Source organism: Sinohyriopsis cumingii, chromosome 7 (genome assembly GCF_028554795.1).
Source record: "Sinohyriopsis cumingii isolate HCF-2022 chromosome 7, ASM2855479v2, whole genome shotgun sequence".
In the NCBI taxonomy this organism is placed as follows: Eukaryota; Metazoa; Mollusca; class Bivalvia; order Unionida; family Unionidae; genus Sinohyriopsis; species Sinohyriopsis cumingii.
In genome coordinates, this window is record NC_142967.1 from 21,449,057 (window position 1) to 21,468,736 (window position 19,680).

At 35.8% G+C, this 19,680-nt stretch overlaps 1 protein-coding gene across 1 annotated transcript in view; it reads left to right on the forward strand.

The window, feature by feature from the left end:
- Positions 1-13,809, forward strand: part of LOC149794851 (uncharacterized) — a 29,215-nt gene extending 15,406 nt beyond the window's left edge. The window contains exons 5-9 of the mRNA XM_089964509.1: positions 1,053-1,214; positions 4,875-4,948; positions 5,232-5,280; positions 11,530-11,625; positions 12,258-13,809. Of these exons, the coding sequence (XP_089820635.1) occupies positions 1,053-1,214; positions 4,875-4,948; positions 5,232-5,280; positions 11,530-11,625; positions 12,258-12,505 (629 nt within the window). The 3' untranslated portion in view covers positions 12,506-13,809. The remainder of the gene's footprint in view (positions 1-1,052; positions 1,215-4,874; positions 4,949-5,231; positions 5,281-11,529; positions 11,626-12,257) is intronic.
- Positions 13,810-19,680: the final 5,871 nt, after the last annotated feature.

Sequence of the window (19,680 nt, forward strand, 5' to 3'; positions counted from 1 at the left end):
CAGTTTATCTGGTGAATTTTTGTCTGACAGTGACCTATTGCAGAAATATGAGAATAATTTGACATGGAAGATACAAATAAAAACTAACTAATGATTTTTGTAGAAAGCATACATGTGAGATTTTGACTGAGGCACTCTGGTTAATTCCTTGTACAATTGGTGGCTTTTATTCTGAATAAACACTGCCACGAACCCCTCTTTTTTACATTCATTTTTGACAGCAAAGACCTATTTTGAATATTTTCCTGTGACAATGCAGCTAATAGAATCAGTATGTGCCTTATGCAAGAATAAAGTTCACTAGTACTATAACAAATTAGTATACTTTTCATCACCCCTCAACCATCTCAATTTTTAGATATTTATCTCTGTAGCAGGCATATGTAAATATGTAAGCCAAGTCATCTGTTCATTTGCAGCCCAAGTTACATATTTAATCTCCAATACTAGTCTAACTGTGACGGGCAGTCACCAACAAGCCAACCCATTTCCAGGCCTATATCAAAGTAAATCTAAACCACATTACAGATTTAGCTTATGTGTGAATTTTTAAATGCTAGGCTTATGATAATAAGGTTCATGTCTTCTACCTAAAAAAATATGGGAGGGGTCAAAATATATGAAACTATCCAGTGAGACTTATTGGTTCCTATCTCATCTAATTATATGTGAACTTGGGGGTCCTATCTGAATTTCTTAAGTGCTGACTTGGGGTGCTATTTCACTAGTTTAAGTTGAAATCTTTCATATAAACTGCTTACAATCAGGACACTGCAATCCACAGAACTCTTGTTTTAAAATCAGCGTAGACTTATGGACAATATGATGTTTGAGGTCAAATGTTTTCAGACTTTAATTATTGTTTCTGAATTCTGTTGTTGTTGATTTTGTCTGTTTTACTGCTGTGGTAAAGACCTTACTGTTTGTATTATGCAGCAGAAAGTGCAAGAAAAATTAACCATTAGCTTTTAGGTTTGTTTATCTTGCCACTTTGGGTTCACATAACAAAATGAAGATTTTACCATGTATAATAAGTGACATTTTCATTGCAGCTGGTGATGTCTTCATCCATGCCAAGTGCAACACAGTCAGCAAGCTGTTTGAGCTGGCCCATCTGTTTATAAAGAGTCTACCCCCAGGCAGTATTAAAAATGCAGAGGACATTTATAGTTTTGTCTATAAGAATGGCAGAGACTTGTCTGGCTTTATTGATGGTATGAAATTATATCCCACCTTTTATTGCATAGCAGCTCATTATTCCTTAAGTAATTAAAAATATATAGTGAAATCAACTTTAAGATGATTGTGTATAAATAATGCATTGAAATCAACTTAAAGACACTTGTGTCTAAATAATACAGTGAAATCAACTTGAAGACACTTGTGTGTAAATAATGCAGTGAAATCAACTTAAAGACACTTGTGGTTAAATAATACCGTGAAATCACCTTAAAGACACTTGTGCATAAATAATACAGTGAAACCAACAGGACACTTGTATATAAATAATACATTGAAATCAGCTTAAAGACACTTGCTGTTAAATAAAACAATGAAATCACCTTAAAGACACTTGTGCATAAATAATACAGTAATAATCAACTTGAAGACATTTGTTTATAAATAATACAATGAAATCAGTGTGACTCATTAACCCTTGAGCTAAACAGCTAGGCCTTTCCAAACAACCCCTGAGCCAAACAGCTAGGCATTCCCCCACAACATACTTGCAGAGATCACCTAGAGCAGTGTTAGCCTTACCAGTACCTGTATCCCTGAGCCAAACAGCGAGGCATTCCCCCACAGCATACTCGCAGAGAGATCACCTAGAGCAGTGTTAGCCTTACTAATGTACTAAATCCAAGTTAACTGTTGCACTAAATTCAAGTAACTAATGCACTAAATCCATGTTAACTAATGCACTAAATTCAAGTAACTAATGTACAAAATCCATGTTAACTAATGTACAAAATCCATGTTAACTAATGTACAAAATCCAAGTTAACTATTGCACTAAATTCAAGTAACTATTGCACTAAATTCAAGTAACTAATGCCCATCTGTTTATAAAGAGTCTACCCCCAGGCAGTATTAAAAATGCAGAGGACATTTATAGTTTTGTCTATAAGAATGGCAGAGACTTGTCTGGCTTTATTGATGGTATGAAATTATATCCCACCTTTTATTGCATAGCAGCTCATTATTCCTTAAGTAATTAAAAATATATAGTGAAATCAACTTTAAGATGATTGTGTATAAATAATGCATTGAAATCAACTTAAAGACACTTGTGTCTAAATAATACAGTGAAATCAACTTGAAGACACTTGTGTGTAAATAATGCAGTGAAATCAACTTAAAGACACTTGTGGTTAAATAATACCGTGAAATCACCTTAAAGACACTTGTGCATAAATAATACAGTGAAACCAACAGGACACTTGTATATAAATAATACATTGAAATCAGCTTAAAGACACTTGCTGTTAAATAAAACAATGAAATCACCTTAAAGACACTTGTGCATAAATAATACAGTAATAATCAACTTGAAGACATTTGTTTATAAATAATACAATGAAATCAGCATGACTCATTAACCCTTGAGCTAAACAGCTAGGCCTTTCCAAACAACCCCTGAGCCAAACAGCTAGGCATTCCCCCACAACATACTTGCAGAGATCACCTAGAGCAGTGTTAGCCTTACCAGTACCTGTATCCCTGAGCCAAACAGCGAGGCATTCCCCCACAGCATACTCGCAGAGAGATCACCTAGAGCAGTGTTAGCCTTACTAATGTACTAAATCCAAGTTAACTGTTGCACTAAATTCAAGTAACTAATGCACTAAATCCATGTTAACTAATGCACTAAATTCAAGTAACTAATGTACAAAATCCATGTTAACTAATGTACAAAATCCATGTTAACTAATGTACAAAATCCATGTTAACTAATGTACAAAATCCAAGTTAACTATTGCACTAAATTCAAGTAACTATTGCACTAAATTCAAGTAACTAATGCACTAAATTCAAGTAACTAATGCATTAAATCTGTGTTAACTAATGTACAAAATCCATGTTAACTATTGCACTAAATTCAAGTAACTATTGCACTAAATTCAAGTAACTAATGCACTAAATTCAAGTAACTAATGCATTAAATCTGTGTTAACTAATGTACAAAATCCATGTTAACTAATGTACTAAATCCAAGTTAACTATTGCACTAAATTCAAGTAACTATTGCACTAAATTCAAGTAACTAATGCATTAAATCTGTGTTAACTAATGTACAAAATCCATGTTAACTAATGCACTAAATTCAAGTAACTAATGCACTGAATTCAAGTAGATGTTGTTGTTGTAGGGTTTTAGCGCCATTTTTCAGCACACGATAGGCTATACATTGCGACCAGTATTAATGGTGGAGGAAGAACCCGGGAAATCCCCGGAAAGAACCACCAACCCTCAAGAAGCTACATGCAGACTTTCTCACATACCCACATTGGCCGAATCCGAGACTTGAACCTACGCAGACAGAGGTGAGATGGCAGTGATCCATAACGGAGAGTGCTTTAGACCACTCGGCCACTCGGGGCCCCTCTAAATTCAAGTAACTAATGCACTAAATTCAAGTAACTAATGCACTAAATTCAAGTAACTAATGCACCAAATTCAAGTAACTAGTGTACAAAATCCAAGTTAACTATTGCACTAAATTCAAGTAACTAATGCACTAAATTCATGTTAACTAATGTACAAAATCCATGTTAACTATTGTACAAAATCCATGTTAACTAATGCACTAAATTCAAGTAACTAATGCACTAAATTCAAGTAACTAATGCACCTAATTCAAGTAACTAATGTACAAAATCCATGTTAACTAATGCACCAAATTCAAGTAACTAATGTACAAAATCAAAGTTAACTATTGCACTAAATTCAAGTAACTAACGCACTAAATTCAAGTAACTAATGCACTAAATTCAAGTAACTAATGCACTAAATCCATGTTAACTAATGTGCAAAATCCATGTTAACTAATGCACTAAATTCAAGTAATTAATGCACTAAATTCAAGTAACTAATGCACTAAATCCATGTTAACTAATGTACAAAATCCATGTTAACTAATGCACTAAATTCAAGTAATTAATGCACTAAATTCAAGTAACTAATGCACTAAATTCAAGTAACTAATGCACTAAATTCAAGTAACTAATGCACTAAATCCATGTTAACTAATGTGCAAAATCCATGTTAACTGATGCACTAAATTCAAGTAATTAATGCACTAAATTCAAGTAACTAATGCACTAAATCCATGTTAACTAATGTGCAAAATCCATGTTAACTAATGCACTAAATTCAAGTAATTAATGCACTAAATTCAAGTAACTAATGCACTAAATCCATGTTAACTAATGTACAAAATCCATGTTAACTAATGCACTAAATTCAAGTAATTAATGCACTAAATTCAAGTAACTAATGTACAGAATCCATTTTAACTAATGTACATAATTCAAATTAACTAATGTACAAAATCCATGTTAACTAATGCACCAAATTCAAGTAACTAATGTACAAAATCCATGTTAACTAATATACAAAATCCTTGTTTACTAATGTACTAAATTCAAGTAACTAATGCGCTGAAATTAATAGTGGTCCTTGTCTCACGAAACAGTATTTAAAACTGATAAATTTTGAATTTTGTCTGTTTACTCCCCAGAAATATTCTATTAAATATTTAGGTCTGTGTTTTCAGTACTCCATAATTGATAGGTTATGGCATTGTTCCTGATCACGCTTGTAAAACCTTGTGGATATTATATAGAATAAAAAGATTTCTTTCTTGTTCATAGGGACAGAGAACCCTGCTGATGATGACAGTCGCCAGAAAGTGGCAGTGAATAAAGACACAGGTGGTAGTTATGTGGTAAGCTGTTTGTGTTTGTAATTTTATCTTAATTGGTGCTGTGTGGATGTAAAATCCATATGCATACAAGTAGAAAACATGCTTGGCTTTCAAACACTTCTATGAGGTATTAAAGACAACCTGTGAATTTATAAAATGTTTTGTAATAAATGAAATTTGGATGCACTTTAACATAAATATACATATGCTAAATCAGTGCTTTTCTTTCACTTGATTGTGCAGTTTTATATTTTATTCATGTTCTCAGGTTTGAAAAGTTTATCTTTTCTTGTTTCTGTTTTAGATCACACAGAAATGGATACACGACTTGAAAGTTATTAACGGTCAGCAAGGTAACTATCATCATCAATAATCCACGTGTGATTGTTTCCATTCAGCATTCCATTCATAAGTTGAGATGTAATGGGATTGATTGCATGAATATGACCAACTTCATTTTGTCTTAATTTTTCACATTTGCAATAGAGGGTCACACAGTTTGTGTTAGTCAAGGCATTGACAAGAAAGCCTCACTGTATCAGTGGTCTTTATTATCCTGTACCTTTAGAAAATATGACTGCTGATAATCATGAAATGATATAATTCTTTGGATACTAAACCCATGGATGTTAGAGTTTGAACTTAGTTTTATTTAGAAGACTGCACATTTCCAAGGAAAGGTATAGTAGCTTATTTCATAATTTTTGGTAAATTTTTAAAGATATGTTTTGTTTCATTTATTTCATATTGCTTTACATATTAGTAGCTGTATTTACTAAACAGTAGATGCTCCACTTTCTGAAAGGTGATGACTTAATCCGAGGCAAACCTAGATATAACAGATAGCCATGTCAACCTGGGGTTGTCAGTAAAAGATTTTATATTATGTCCAAATGGTCCTAAATAAAGATGGTTCCTATTAGACATCCTCTATGGCCAGCATTGCTATTATTATTAGATGTTCATATCTACATTGAGTTTTCACTAAAAGAATCCTAATGGTGTCTAGTTCGTTCTAAATGTAAATGGTGCCACTGTGACATCCAGTATGGCCACTATGGCATACATCTTGAAACACTTGCGGTTGCTACTAACCCAACCTGGTTGTATCAACAGGAACTTTTCACTAAAAGACTTTATTATGACTAGTTTGGTAAAAGGTTTGAAATCCAATATAGCGATTATGATGGTAGCCTTCTTAATAACTTTGTATGCATCAGAAAGGATATTAGTGATGTGAGCTTTTACTTCTTATATTAGGCTGGTCCTAAATAAAAGTAATTCTGATCAATCGTCCAATAAAGTGGCTATTGTGATAATCTTAAAAAGCCTGTTCTTACTAATAATCGTTAAGGGGCTGTCATATTAGCGTGAGGTTTTAGTCATTGCTCTAACACTGATTTTAAGGTCAACATTCTTGACTTGAGCATTAGGTGTACTAACTTCTAAGTTGATGGATACAAACATGTAGATTGATGAATAGATTTTATCATTTTACCCAATCTCCCTTTTTTTTTGTTAATGCCTTGATTAATGTTACTTCAGTAACCTATGTTCTTTTTCCAAAAAATATTGCCTATAGATAAAAAAAATACTTAGCATGTTTTAATTTCTCCATCAGGTAAATTACCTGATCATTCTAACTTTGGAAGTGACTCTTCTGCTACCTTTTGAAGTCATCCCTCCTATTGATTTAAAGAAAATTCTATCTCCGTCTCATATATATAGACAAAGGGAGGCAACTCCTACAGATTAGGTCCCTTGATCCCACTAGGTGGTAACCCAAAGTTTAAACTTTTGCTTATGTCTGTCAACATGCTTTTGTGAACATCCACTGAAATGTACACACTGTCAACCAGCCATGATTATTTTTTGGTGGTAAAGTAAGTCTAATTGTAATTATTTACTACATTATTTTGTGTGTGCTGAATTTACTTGTTTTATATGTACAACTTCTTGTTGCCTTTCCTAATTATCCTTATGATTTGTTCCAGGTCCTATATAGAGGAAAATGCATTATCTGTTTCAACAGCTTTATACAGTGTATATATGTTGGTCCTATATAGAGCCAGTCCATCTGCACCTGTAACATCGAAGCCAGAATTGTGCATAGAGCTGATCATACAGCCATCCATGCTGAACCAGCTAACCATGCAAGACCAGCATTGTACAAACTGTACTACATTCAGTTAAGGATGCTTTAAGACTGTCTGTGTTAGCATTCCTGACTAGGAGAGCCCTACCATCATTGCCCTATGACCTACTAAACCTTTCAGATCTCATCTTCAGGGGACAAATTGAGGAAGTAAGACAACAGGCAGTTCAATAGTTACTCTTTCAGCTTTCCATTCCAAACATTTAGAGCCCAGGCAATCAATAGGCAGTTATCCATACTTTTGTATTGTAGGCAGGCCATGAGGGTGTTGAGAAAACAAATTTTTAAACCATCCTAAAGCCTCACACAAATCAGCACTGACTTGCACATGCTGCTACTAGCTGACATTTTTCCAGTGTATGCCAGACTCCATTTGTTTTGTGACATTTTGATGAAGATATTTAAAAAAAATGATTTATTGACCCAAGTAGTTTTGGATCTCTTTCACTCAGTACCTACCACTTTAGACCTTCCTAATTCATTACAAAGACTTGAGGGGCCCAGAGTGGTCTAAAGTACTCACCATTATGGATCATTGCCACCTCACCTCTGTCTGTGTGTGTTTGAGTCTTGTGTTCTGCCAATGTTGGTATGTGGGAAGGGTTGCCAGTAGTTTCTTGTGGGTCAGTGGTTCATTCCGGTGTTTTCCCGGGTTCTTCCTCCACCATTTATACTGGCTGCCATGTATAGCCTTTCTTGTGCTGAAAAATGGCGCTAAACCCTACAACAACAACAACAACAAAGACCACTAGAAGCACCACAACCAGAGATCAATTGCCTGTTTTTCAGGTTTTGTGGTCGACTTGCTACCCAAGTTTGTGATGGTCAGCAGCAAGTGGACACAACAAAAAAGGGATCTTCATTTGAACCTTTCGGAGATGAAGGCTGTTGATGCCTTCCATGTCTGCTGGATCACATTCAAACAAGCTGTTTTGATAATGCTATAAAACTTGTTTGTGATATCTTACCTACTAAATCAATGAAGAAATGAAGTTACTGGACATTTGTGTTATGGGAATAGCTTCATTGGCATTTCTTATATCAGATTAAAGCCTGACACATTCTGGACAGGCTTAATGTCTTCCACCTCCCCATCTGTCTTCCAGAGTTTGCAGGCTAAGGGGTCTACCAGTGGTAGATTTATTCTCAACAAGATGGAATAACAAATTGCCCAACTTTGTCTCCCCGTTCCCAAACCCATTTCCCATGAAATCAGCTAGGAGGGAAACTGGGCATGCACCAGATCATTCTGACTACCTCATTATGATAGGCCACATCCTGGATCAGCTCAATCAGGTGACAGACATGCCCTGGAAAATCAATGCAAACCTGATGCTGCTTTAGCAGCAGAGAACACTGGTATGTCATCCATATTAGGAACTTGTTCACAAATGATTCTTGTCTGGGATGCCTTGAGCAGAAGAAGTTTATTGCTTCTTTTGTGGAGAGGATCACAATATCCTGAGACCTCCAGTCTAAAAGCATACGAGGGGAAATGGCAAATTTTCAGTAACTGGTGATGTTTCATCAAAATGATGTCACACCATTTTCAGCTTCCATTCCCTAAAGGCTAACTTCTTAAGAAGCTAACATTCAAGGGATACAGTTTAATGATTTCTGATATCTTTTGATGGAAGAAACAACATTGGTCACATCAATGACCTTTCCAACATGTTGATTAGTTTCGACATATCCAGACCATGATTGCTTATCTTGTTCTCAAAGTGGAACTTTGCCAGGAGTTCTAAGTTCAGACCCCTGTCTGCCACCCCACAGAGGCAGTTATACAAGACCTGCTTCCAGATAGCCTAAAAATCTTCAAATAGCAGCTAGCTGCATGCCTTGTCCTTGAGTCTGAAGTATCAAATGTTCCATTTCACCAGTTATTCTAGTGATGCATGCTGGTTTGGTTGCAAAGAACGGACTGGCATCCATGAGCAAGCAGAAAATAACAATACAGCCTTTCTCTTTGATTCATTTCTTGAGAAAGGTGCTGTTGCAGGACTCAGTACATGATTGCAGATTTTTCCTGCCATGCGTAGAGAACAACCAAGCCATATGCCAGAGGCTTCTACCACACAAGGCAGGAAAATTAGATATAACCACACAACTACAGACAGCTTGGTTAATGGGAGTTATCAAGTACTCTGATCTCTCACAGTACCATATTTTCCCTTGGAAGATTTCAGCTATTGAAGTAGGAACAATTGATACCAGTCTGACTTTTGAAATCAGTGACTCAGTTACAGACATAGTGGAGTCATTTGACAGGCATGTCCAGTCTGCTTTCTCCCATTTCTACTTGTGTGAGATAGCCTCACAAAGAACAGAGCTGAATCTTGTTGGACCTCTGCTTGCAGCCCAGACAGCCACTAGTCCCTGCAGACTTTTGCTGGATGTGCCCAAGAAACTTTTAATTATAAAATAATTGCGATGTGTGGGAACCCTCAGATCCTTCTTTGTACATGCATAATCACATGATTTCGGTTATGTTAACAACATTGAGATAATTGTCACCCTTCTTGTAGACCATTCATTATGATCCTACAGGATGGTCGGAGTTTGAATGCTAAGCGTTTCTTTCTCCTCTTACCCATGTTATTGCATAATGGATTTGACAGAAAAAAGGCAATTTTGGTAGTAAATGAAGTTTCTATGAAAATACTCATATTACTGTTAATCCCTTATGCACTTCCCATAATGTGAGCATCCTGCCTCATGGATCACTCAGGTTTAAACTGGCTACATCTGGTATCTGGATCACCACATTGTGGAATAAGTGGAGCTGAACTGTAAGAGTTATTCCCCTTTGTCTATATTAGCTACAGATAGAAAAATATTTTTGTCTATAGGAGGGCAGGCTTATAGAGGTAGAAGAAAGTCCTTCTCAGTATTATTGTAATTGGGAAATTATATTAGGAGAAAGCATAATATAATGCAAAATTGCCTGTCTTGTCATGGTATAAGACAAGTATATTGGTCTTATGTCCATAATATCAGGTTCAAGGACAAACGTGATGATAACAAATTTTGAACGAGATATACTTGCACATCATCATGTAAAGGGATGTCAAGGTCAACACTAAAGATTCTGTCTTTAAGGTCATGGCTTAATTAAATTTTTCCATCACTCTTTCCTATTACCTTTACAGCCATATGAAATATATATTAAGTTGAAACTTTTGGTGAGCTCTACATAAATAGGATTTTCCTGAAATACCATTAAATCACTACATACACACACACACACACACACACATGCACACACATTAGAACTTGGAGCTGTTTGATATTAAGAAATCAGGTGTGTTGCAATACATTGTCCTTTTAAGGCGTGTTGCATTACATTGTCCCTTGAAGGCATGTTGAAGTGCATTGTCCCTTGAAGGCGTGTTGAAGTACATTGTCCCTTGAAGGCGTGTTGAAGTGCATTGTCCCTTGAAGGCGTGTTGAAGTACATTGTCCCTTGAAGCCATGGTGCATTACATTGTCCCTTGAAGGTGTATTGCATTACATTGTCCCTTGAAGGCGTGTTGAAGTGCATTGTCCCTTGAAGGCGTGTTGAAGTGCATTGTCCCTTGAAGGCGTGTTGAAGTACATTGTCCCTTGAAGCCATGGTGCATTACATTGTCCCTTGAAGGTGTATTGCATTACATTGTCCCTTGAAGGCGTGTTGAAGTGCATTGTCCCTTGAAGGCGTGTTTAAGTACATTGTCCCTTGAAGGCGTGTTGAAGTACATTGTCCCTTGAAGCCATGGTGCATTACATTGTCCCTTGAAGGCATGGTGCATTACACTGTCCCTTGAAGGTGTATTGCATTACATTGTCCCTTGAAGGCATGTTGAAGTGCATTGTCCCTTGAAGGCATGTTGAAGTACATTGTCCCTTGAAGGCGTGTTGAAGTGCATTGTCCCTTGAAGGCGTGTTGAAGTGCATTGTCCCTTGAAGCCATGGTGCATTACATTGTCCCTTGAAGGTGTGTTGCATTTCATTGTCCCTTGAAGGCGTGTTGCATTACATTTATCTTTGAAGGCATGTTACATTTCACTGTCCCTTGAAGGTGTGTTGCATTACATTGTCCCTTGAAGTTAAGTTGGAATGTGCCCTCTGTAATATTTACGAATAATTTAAATAAATAATTCCTTTAGAATGATAGCTCTACCACATTCATAACCTCTGATCACAGATTCCCAAAGACTGTTATTAAAATGGTAATAAATAGTCCTTTATATACAGACTGTCACATGACCTATGACAACAAAATGCTGTGGATGTGGGTAATTTCTGATGGTAATATTCACTGATTCATAAACTAGGTCAGGCTTTGAAATTGTATTTTGTAAACATCTTCTTTATGTATACTCAACAAATAATGATTAGGATTCATATGTGAACATAATAAAATGTGTGCAGCAACATTGATTTAATTATGCAATACATTTTGTAGACAAAACCCTGGAGTCCTGGGTTGGCAGGTTGAAGTCCGACAGCACAGAAATTGCCAAGAAAAGCACCACTTCCCATGTTGCCAGGATGACAGGAGGTATGGATTTTTTGTAGTACATCTTGACCAGACAATTCCAGTTACGGTAAAACTTAACTCTTTTGATCCTTTGTGGAATTTCAGAAATTACTTCACCTCATCAAGTGCTGGTATTTATTAGATTCCAATCAGAAAGTGGATGTTAAACTTTTTGATGAATGCATATTCTCATTCTAATGATCATGACTTATACATCCTATAGTCGTACACTTCAACAGTGGGCACAGCTTGCAAGCAAAATGTAAACAAAAAGTCTCGCTCAGTCCTGAAAAATATTGCTTTAATCTGGGAAGTGTTTCTAAGTTAAGCTGACCTTCATGTTTCTGGGTCAGTCTATGTTTTATTTGCATAAATAATAATGTAAATAATAATGTGTGCCAGATCTGTATGTTTAATCAAATTGGTTCTGGTATGTAACTGTTTTACTGCGTTAAAAGTTTTGCTAAATTTTGTTTTACATATTTTGTACAGTATATTAAAAATTAATTAAGATTTACTAAAACTATTTCAAGCTGTAAGGTTAAAATCATAATTTTCTTTACTCATTTTTGTGATTTGAGAGTCAGATATCAAAGATTAAATTTTAAGCAAAAGCATTGTGAAAAGTTTCCATTTGTAATTTTTTTAAATAGGCACTAATGTCCAGAAGAAGCCAGTTGAAATTGTGCGCCAGTCCATGCCATTTGGGACAGTAACAGGTGAAGCAGGTTTGTTCTTTATTGGCTATGCTGCATCCCCAGAGAATTTCAACTACATGTTGGACCGGATGGTTGGTGCTGGTGATGATCCTCACAGTGATGACATCATGCGTCTCTCTCGCAATGTCAAGGGGACATATTGGTACTTCCCTGGAGTTGCAGAGCTAAAGCGGTTTGAGTAGTTGGCCTGAGTTGACACCATTGAGGGCAAGATGTATAGTCCTTGTTGCACATATTTACACTCTTTGTACTGATAATAGATTTGAATATTTCATTATTTGAATATTAGATGAAATGAGGCACCTTGTGTTTAGTCCATAGTTTTTTTATAATATTTCTTTAAGATTTTTATAAATGTTGATGTGAAGTAATATGATCAAAAGGTGGTTGCTTTAGGTTTACTGTTATTTTGTAGATCATCCTGTGGAATACAAGATATTTTTTTGAAACTTTTATGTTTACAATCTTTCTCACTGTTATCTTGTATTCAAAATGTATATTTACAACTGCCAATATTAATGAGTTCTTAGATGTGTTAGGGACTTGACACAAATTGGTGAACTTGAAAATCTTGCTCAAGAAATTAAAAACTCAGATGAATATGAAATAAATTAGTTGATGTATCACACAATTTGAAAAGCAGCTGAAGAAAAAGAGTTGATTTTTAAGAAGATTTGTGTTAAGTTTACCTGTTTTGCTCCACATGAAATGTACACCAGAAGATATCATTTTAATATATGACTAAATAAAACAGCTTCGTCTTTACCAAAGGTTTTTTGATCGCTTGTTTGAATGTATTACTTTGATTGTTTCAAAATCTTGTTGTACATGCATTTATGTTTCAAAATCTTGTTATACATGCATTTATGTTTCAAAATCTTGTTATATATACATTTATTATTTTTAACCAGCATCTTGATCTTTAGTCATCTACTAAAACTTGTGTATCGAGACATTTTTAATATATGGTAAGAACTGAACAGTTATAATGTAAAATATATATTAAGAACAATAATCATAAATCAGTTTCTTTGGTTTTTGGAGATAAAGTTCTAAAGCTGCAAATGGGCCTAAACAATGCCTGCAGTTACCTAGATGATAAGAGCCTTTGTACACTAAACAATGCCTGCAGTTACTTGGACTATAAGGGCCTTTGTACACTAAACAATGCCTGCAGTTACCTAGGCTATAAGGGCCTTTGTACACTAAACAATGTCTGCAGTTACCTAGACAATAAGGGACTTTGTACAGTAAACAATGCCTGCAGTTACATAGACTATAAGGGCCTTTGTCCACTAAACAATGCCTGCAGTTACCTAGACTATTAAGGGCCTTTGTACACTAAACAATGTCTGCAGTTACTTAGACAATAAGGGACTTTGTACACTAAACATGCCTGCACTTACTTAGACTATAAGGTACTTTGTACACTAAACAATACTTGCAGTTACTTAGACAATAAGGGCCTAATAAAGATTTTGCCAAATTTGGATCTTTGACTTTTGTTTCATTTGCGATATGCACTTGAACATTTCATATCTGAGACATCCAGTTTGGTGGAACTGGAAATGTTTCCAGTCAGTAACAGCATGAGAGAATGGTCTCTCTGGTTTTACAGGGCAAGTTTATTAAATAATTTGTCAAAGTAAAAACCATTATTTGAGCTTGAAATTTTCTACAAAGTTACCAGTATTTTTGGTTAAAATTTTCAGATTTAAAAAATTCAGGACAAAGTAGAATTAAGCAAAATATGCTTTACAGTTTGTTTTTAAACTTAGAATGTAATTTTTATATGAGAAATTTCATTTTACCTCTTAGTCCATAGAAAGTGGAATCTTAGTCCATTTAGGATTGCCCTTTTTTAAAAACATTAATCAAGAATGTCAAAGGTTTTTGCAATTCTTTTACATTTACAAGCACGAGAATTGGAAAGCAGGTAGAACAGATCCATATTGGAAAGTTAACAAAGTTGTTTATATTGTTTCAGTATTTTCATTCTGTGATAAGCCACACTATAAAACTAGCAGCATTTTGGCGGGATTGTTTTGTAGTCCATTTCCAGAAGTGAAATAAAATTTCATAATATTCTTCACACATGTATATTTTTAAAAGAAATATCATTGTTGGGTAAAATATGCATTCAGAGGATGTGTTCTTCCTGTGCTCCTGTTTTGCAGGACGGTTTGATTTTGTAACTAAATATTGTCCACATTCGTGATCCCATATGAGAAGAAAATAACGGCAAAGTAATCTTTCTTCCGGGTGCTCCTCCAGCCTCTCTCTATACAGGAAAATGTTATGATAGTGACATTCTTGAATGACCAGCTTCCTTGAAAACCATCACTGTCGATATCTGATAAACCGAACAAAATGTATATCATCATTAGTTCTTTATGATGTAGTCAAGATTGTTATCCTCACCGCCTAAAATATAAATGTCCCCATGAAATTGTCTATATTTTCGTCGAAATCAGCATCTACATCACTGCCATTACTTGCAGTGTTAGTAGTTCCCTTTACTTAATATATACATCCCCCACCCCCCAGTTGTATTTTCGTCAAAGTCATCATTCTGTGTCTACCATTATATGCCTCTTCATTGCTCTATGCAGTGTTGATGTGTTGATCTCCATATATTAACTCTTGGTTTTTAAATGTGATTTTTACGAATTTTTTCATCTCCTTTTTTCTTGTGTTCTGTGGCTAAATAGAGTCTACCCTTCAGCTATGACTGCTGCATGTAAGCATCTCCTGTAAATAGCTCCTGAACACCCCTGATGCATATATGCACTGCCGATAAGCCTAGTTTACTACCCCAGTGTCGCTTATATGCGTTAAGTTCAACAGTACTCAAAATCCCAGTGTCGCATATATGCGGACGTGACTGCTATGTTAACTAAACGTTGATTGGTTGAAAGTACAGAAGTATACATAATTTTGATTATCATAACCAATGAGAGGACTGTTTACTCAGCATTTTGATACAACTTTGAAAGCCAAGAGGTTAAATTTAGGCACACTCTAAGAGCTTTTCTGCACTTGAAAAACACGTGTAGTTGAGATAAAGATGGATTCCGATTCAGATATGAGCAGCTTTGAAGGGTTCATTGCAAGTGATATTGAAGGGTTTAATGGATCATTCATAGAAAATTGATCAAATATTGATATTAGTCCTGTTTCAACACCAGATGTAAGTGATTTTTAATTGGATGATGAGGAGGACATAGTCCCACTTGCATAATGGAGTGATGACCTCACCGTGTTTGTGATCAATGATTTCGATTCTCGTGTTGGTTCAACATTCGAACTTGGACCACTAAGCAACGAGAAAGATTTTTTTCTCAAGTTTTTTTCTGAATGTCTGGTGGAAAAGCTTGTGGAAGAAACAAATGATTATGCCATGAAAATGTTGGGCCAAAAACAAGACCAGAAATGTATGAAACCAGCATCATGGAGATGTGGGCATATCTTGGAATATCCATCTTCTTGAGTATTATGCAGATATCCAGTATTCCATTGCCTGGTTGACATCTGTATGTTTTGGGATACAAAGGAATACCCAAAATGATGACAATAGAAAGACTTGAAAAAAAGGAAATATTTCCATGCCAATGACACAAGCATCAACCCACCCAGAGGACAAACAGGACATGAGATTTTCCGTATAAGACCTTTCTATGACAGTTTTGCATAAATGCATGGAAAATTATGACCCTTCCAAAAACCAGTTAATTGATGAAGGCATGATTGCTTATAAAGGAAGACTCATTTAAGCAATATCTGCCAGCCAAACCCACAAAATTTGGCATTAAAGTTAGGGCAAGAACTCATCCCCACCGGCTTCGACCATGAATTTCAAGTGTATGTTGGAAAGCTCGTTGGACAGAGAAAGAGATCGACAGAAGAAAGATTAGGATCTAGACTGGTGAAAGACCTTAACAGAAAAATAATATACAAAAACCACCACATCTATATAGACAATTTCTTTTTAAATACCCGATTATTTGAAGATTTACTTCAAGATGGCGTCTTCTGTTGTGGTACAGTCCGAGGAAATAGGAAAGGAATGCCAGAACCTTTAAAAAACCCAAATGGTTTAGAAAGCCAGAGGGATATGAAAATGATGCAAAAAGATACTCTGGTCTGTGTTGCCTGGAAAGACAAGAAAATTATCCATATTTTATTTAACAACATGGATCCCACACACATATCCAGTGTAACTCAAAGAGAAAAAAATGGCAGACGAAAAGAAGTAACTTGCCCAAAAGTTGCAGATAAGTATTGGAAAAACAAAGGGGGGGGGGTGGAAGTGGATATTGCAGACTAAAACAGAGTGCAATACAGTTCTTGCCATAAAGCTAAGAAATGGTGGAAATATCTTTTTTGGTTTCTCATTGATAGAGTGATATGTAATGCTCTGATCTGTATGAAAGAGTCACCAAACCACCAGATCAAAACCAAGTCCGGAAAGAGAAAAAAAACAACAACACAGCTTGAATTCAGAATGAACTTGGCCAAATATATGGTTGCTGGCTTTCAAGGAAGTAGAAAAGCTTTGTCCAATGTTGATACTTAAGGTTTAAGGCACTGACCTGAATGGTTCCCGAAACGTGGGAGATGCAAGATGTGTGTTAGGGAAGGGAGGAGACATGAAGTTTTCATAATATGCAAACAATGTCAAGTACATTTATGTGTGGATAATGACTATTTTTGATAGGTATCACTCTAAACTTTTTAAATAAATTCATTCATGTTTGTATATGTACATATGTATATGTAATTTAATTCATTCATGTTTATATATGAAGAATGATCACGCAAGTCTTTATACATCTATTCAACACGGCTTCTTCCGAGATGAGACCATAAGAGTCCTCCAGATACTCGTCCAATTTTTCATCTTTACTCATCATCAGACATTTGTCGTGTTGAAGTTAACTAAGATGATCATTTTGACATCCATAGCAATTTTTTTTTTATCAATTCCGTAATTTATTCTGCCAAAAAAGGAGACTAAATGTTATTCTTGTTCTGGCCATCTGGACCTCATCTCTATGTCCTCCACAGCTCCTTTGTCTTCCACGACTTTCTTGATATTCTCCCATTCCATTTTAGAAGAGTCTCCATCATTCAAAGAGGGATACGTGTCTTCCATGGCTTCTAATAGCCTAGAACATCTTCTTTTAAACTGTTGATTTATATCGTATTGTCGAATTCGGCATACAAGATGCCGTTCACCGCGTGGGGTAGAGCTTCTGCAAACTAAAGTTCCACACACAGTTGACCAGATGTTATAGGACGAAAATGTCACTTGTCGCTGCCTTGGTCTGGACTGAAATCAAAGCCCCACAAAGTGTAACCTCCTGTATAATGTTCGTACGAAATGTCGTTGGTCCCTAACTATCCTGTGGCTTCGTACAGGAACAATTACGATCTCGAGAAATTCATCTGGGCAAAGTTAGGTTCGAAAAGGTCTGGTACACAAGGTCTTGCCATCACGACTGACTTCGATTTTGGGCACTCTATAGAGCTTAAACTGAAAAGGATTTTGATCGTGGGCTCCCATGAGGGTTGCATTGCTAATGATGCCAACGATTAAATGTTTGGGTAACTTTCCTTGGTACAAGCTACCTTCGATCTTGGATCGGAGTCCAGGGGAAATGGTGAAAGTTTTCACTACCACGCGTCGTATAGGATACTTTGGATTCGTTCTGCTCAAAGTGTGATGTCGTTTCCCGCTTTAGGTAATACTTTTACACGACGCACGTAAAGTCTGGCTTCTTGGATAATGGGTTAGTACTCTTTGGCATGAGCCATCAAATGGAAAATGGTACTGCTACGATTTAGTTTCAGGCGGATACCCCCTCTGTTCATCAAAAACTTGTCTTGTAACCACAAGTCTATATGCAAACGAACCATTAGTTCAAAACTACGCCCTTGCATGATTTTCTTTCGACGGTCGTTAAAGCCGACATTGTGAGGATCGTCATCTGCTGTCAGGAAAGCAGGAATGCCTGACTCGGTAGCTTCGAGGGCATCTATAGGAATTTCTCGTCGGCCCAAAATGTCTTTGCCAGTTTGAAGCAAGGCATTTTTGCCTGATCTCAAGAAGGCTTCTTTGGGGTTTTGTTTGTCGATGATGACATTTTGGATAAATTCTTTGCCTTGCGTAAACGCGGCATCTTTCAAGGCGTGCAATCCCCGTGTCAACATCGGTTTCAACACGGGGGCCACCGAACGAAATGACGATTTCAACATATCTTCTAAACCATGTCATCGCTGTCTAGCGACTCCTTGGTGCACAGGATACGTGACTTACGAGTCGTTAGAGAATCGTCTTCTAAAATGGGGTTTCACTGTGATTTTGAAATATTTTATCCCAGAGCTCCCTTTATAGGGGGTTTCACGGTTGCAACGAAGTTATTGATCGTAGCGCCTAAAATTACATCCCTTAGCTCCAATGCGCATGCCCACAAAAAATTCTAGTTCCGGATAGTTCACCGTTCTACACTTGGTTAGTGAAACATAAAGTCAACAAAGGAAGGAAGGAATCTTAGCTGTGCTACAGATCATTATGGTTAAACCAATGAATCAGTTATATGTGTCTAACATTTGTTCATACTAGGAGAATAATTATAGACATTGTATCAGATAATTAGATTCAGTGTCCATACCTACATTATATCAGAGAATTAAATAGTATTTACTTTCCATACTTAAATGATATCAAATAATTAAATTAAATACACAGTCCATACCTGATAATACAGATTCATTATCCATAATTTCAGATACATTTGTAGGAACATTTTACTCTGCTCTCCGATTTTAAACATTTTATGCACATTTTTGGTTTTATAACTTTAATGAAAACAATCTCAACAATTTGCATTCTTCATATGTTGATATATCCTTCTTTCTCAGTTACTTTCGCAAGGCTAATAGTTCGTTTATAACAGTAGTTAATAAAGTTAAAACACTAGTTCGATAAGAAAATTATAACACGAATTCGATACGTCAGCTGATTTGTAATGCTGAATATTTTAAACCAGAAATTTTTTATTTTTTTTTTAAAAATGAACACGGTATTTTAATGTATTCAGAGGAACTTAACAAAGCAATAATTACATTAGCTATCATAACGATAAAAGAGTGTAATTAATGCAGACGGAATATTTATTCATATTTGGGTGTAAATATCGTACAATATTCAGATTAAATATCATGCCCAATAACGTTTTTTGTTTTTGTTTCATTTTCTTTTTGACTTTTGAAACATCAAGTATCGGGCGGTACATGCAATAACTTTCAGCATGATTTTTCTTTGCTTATGCTGACACCTAATAACTCTCAAATT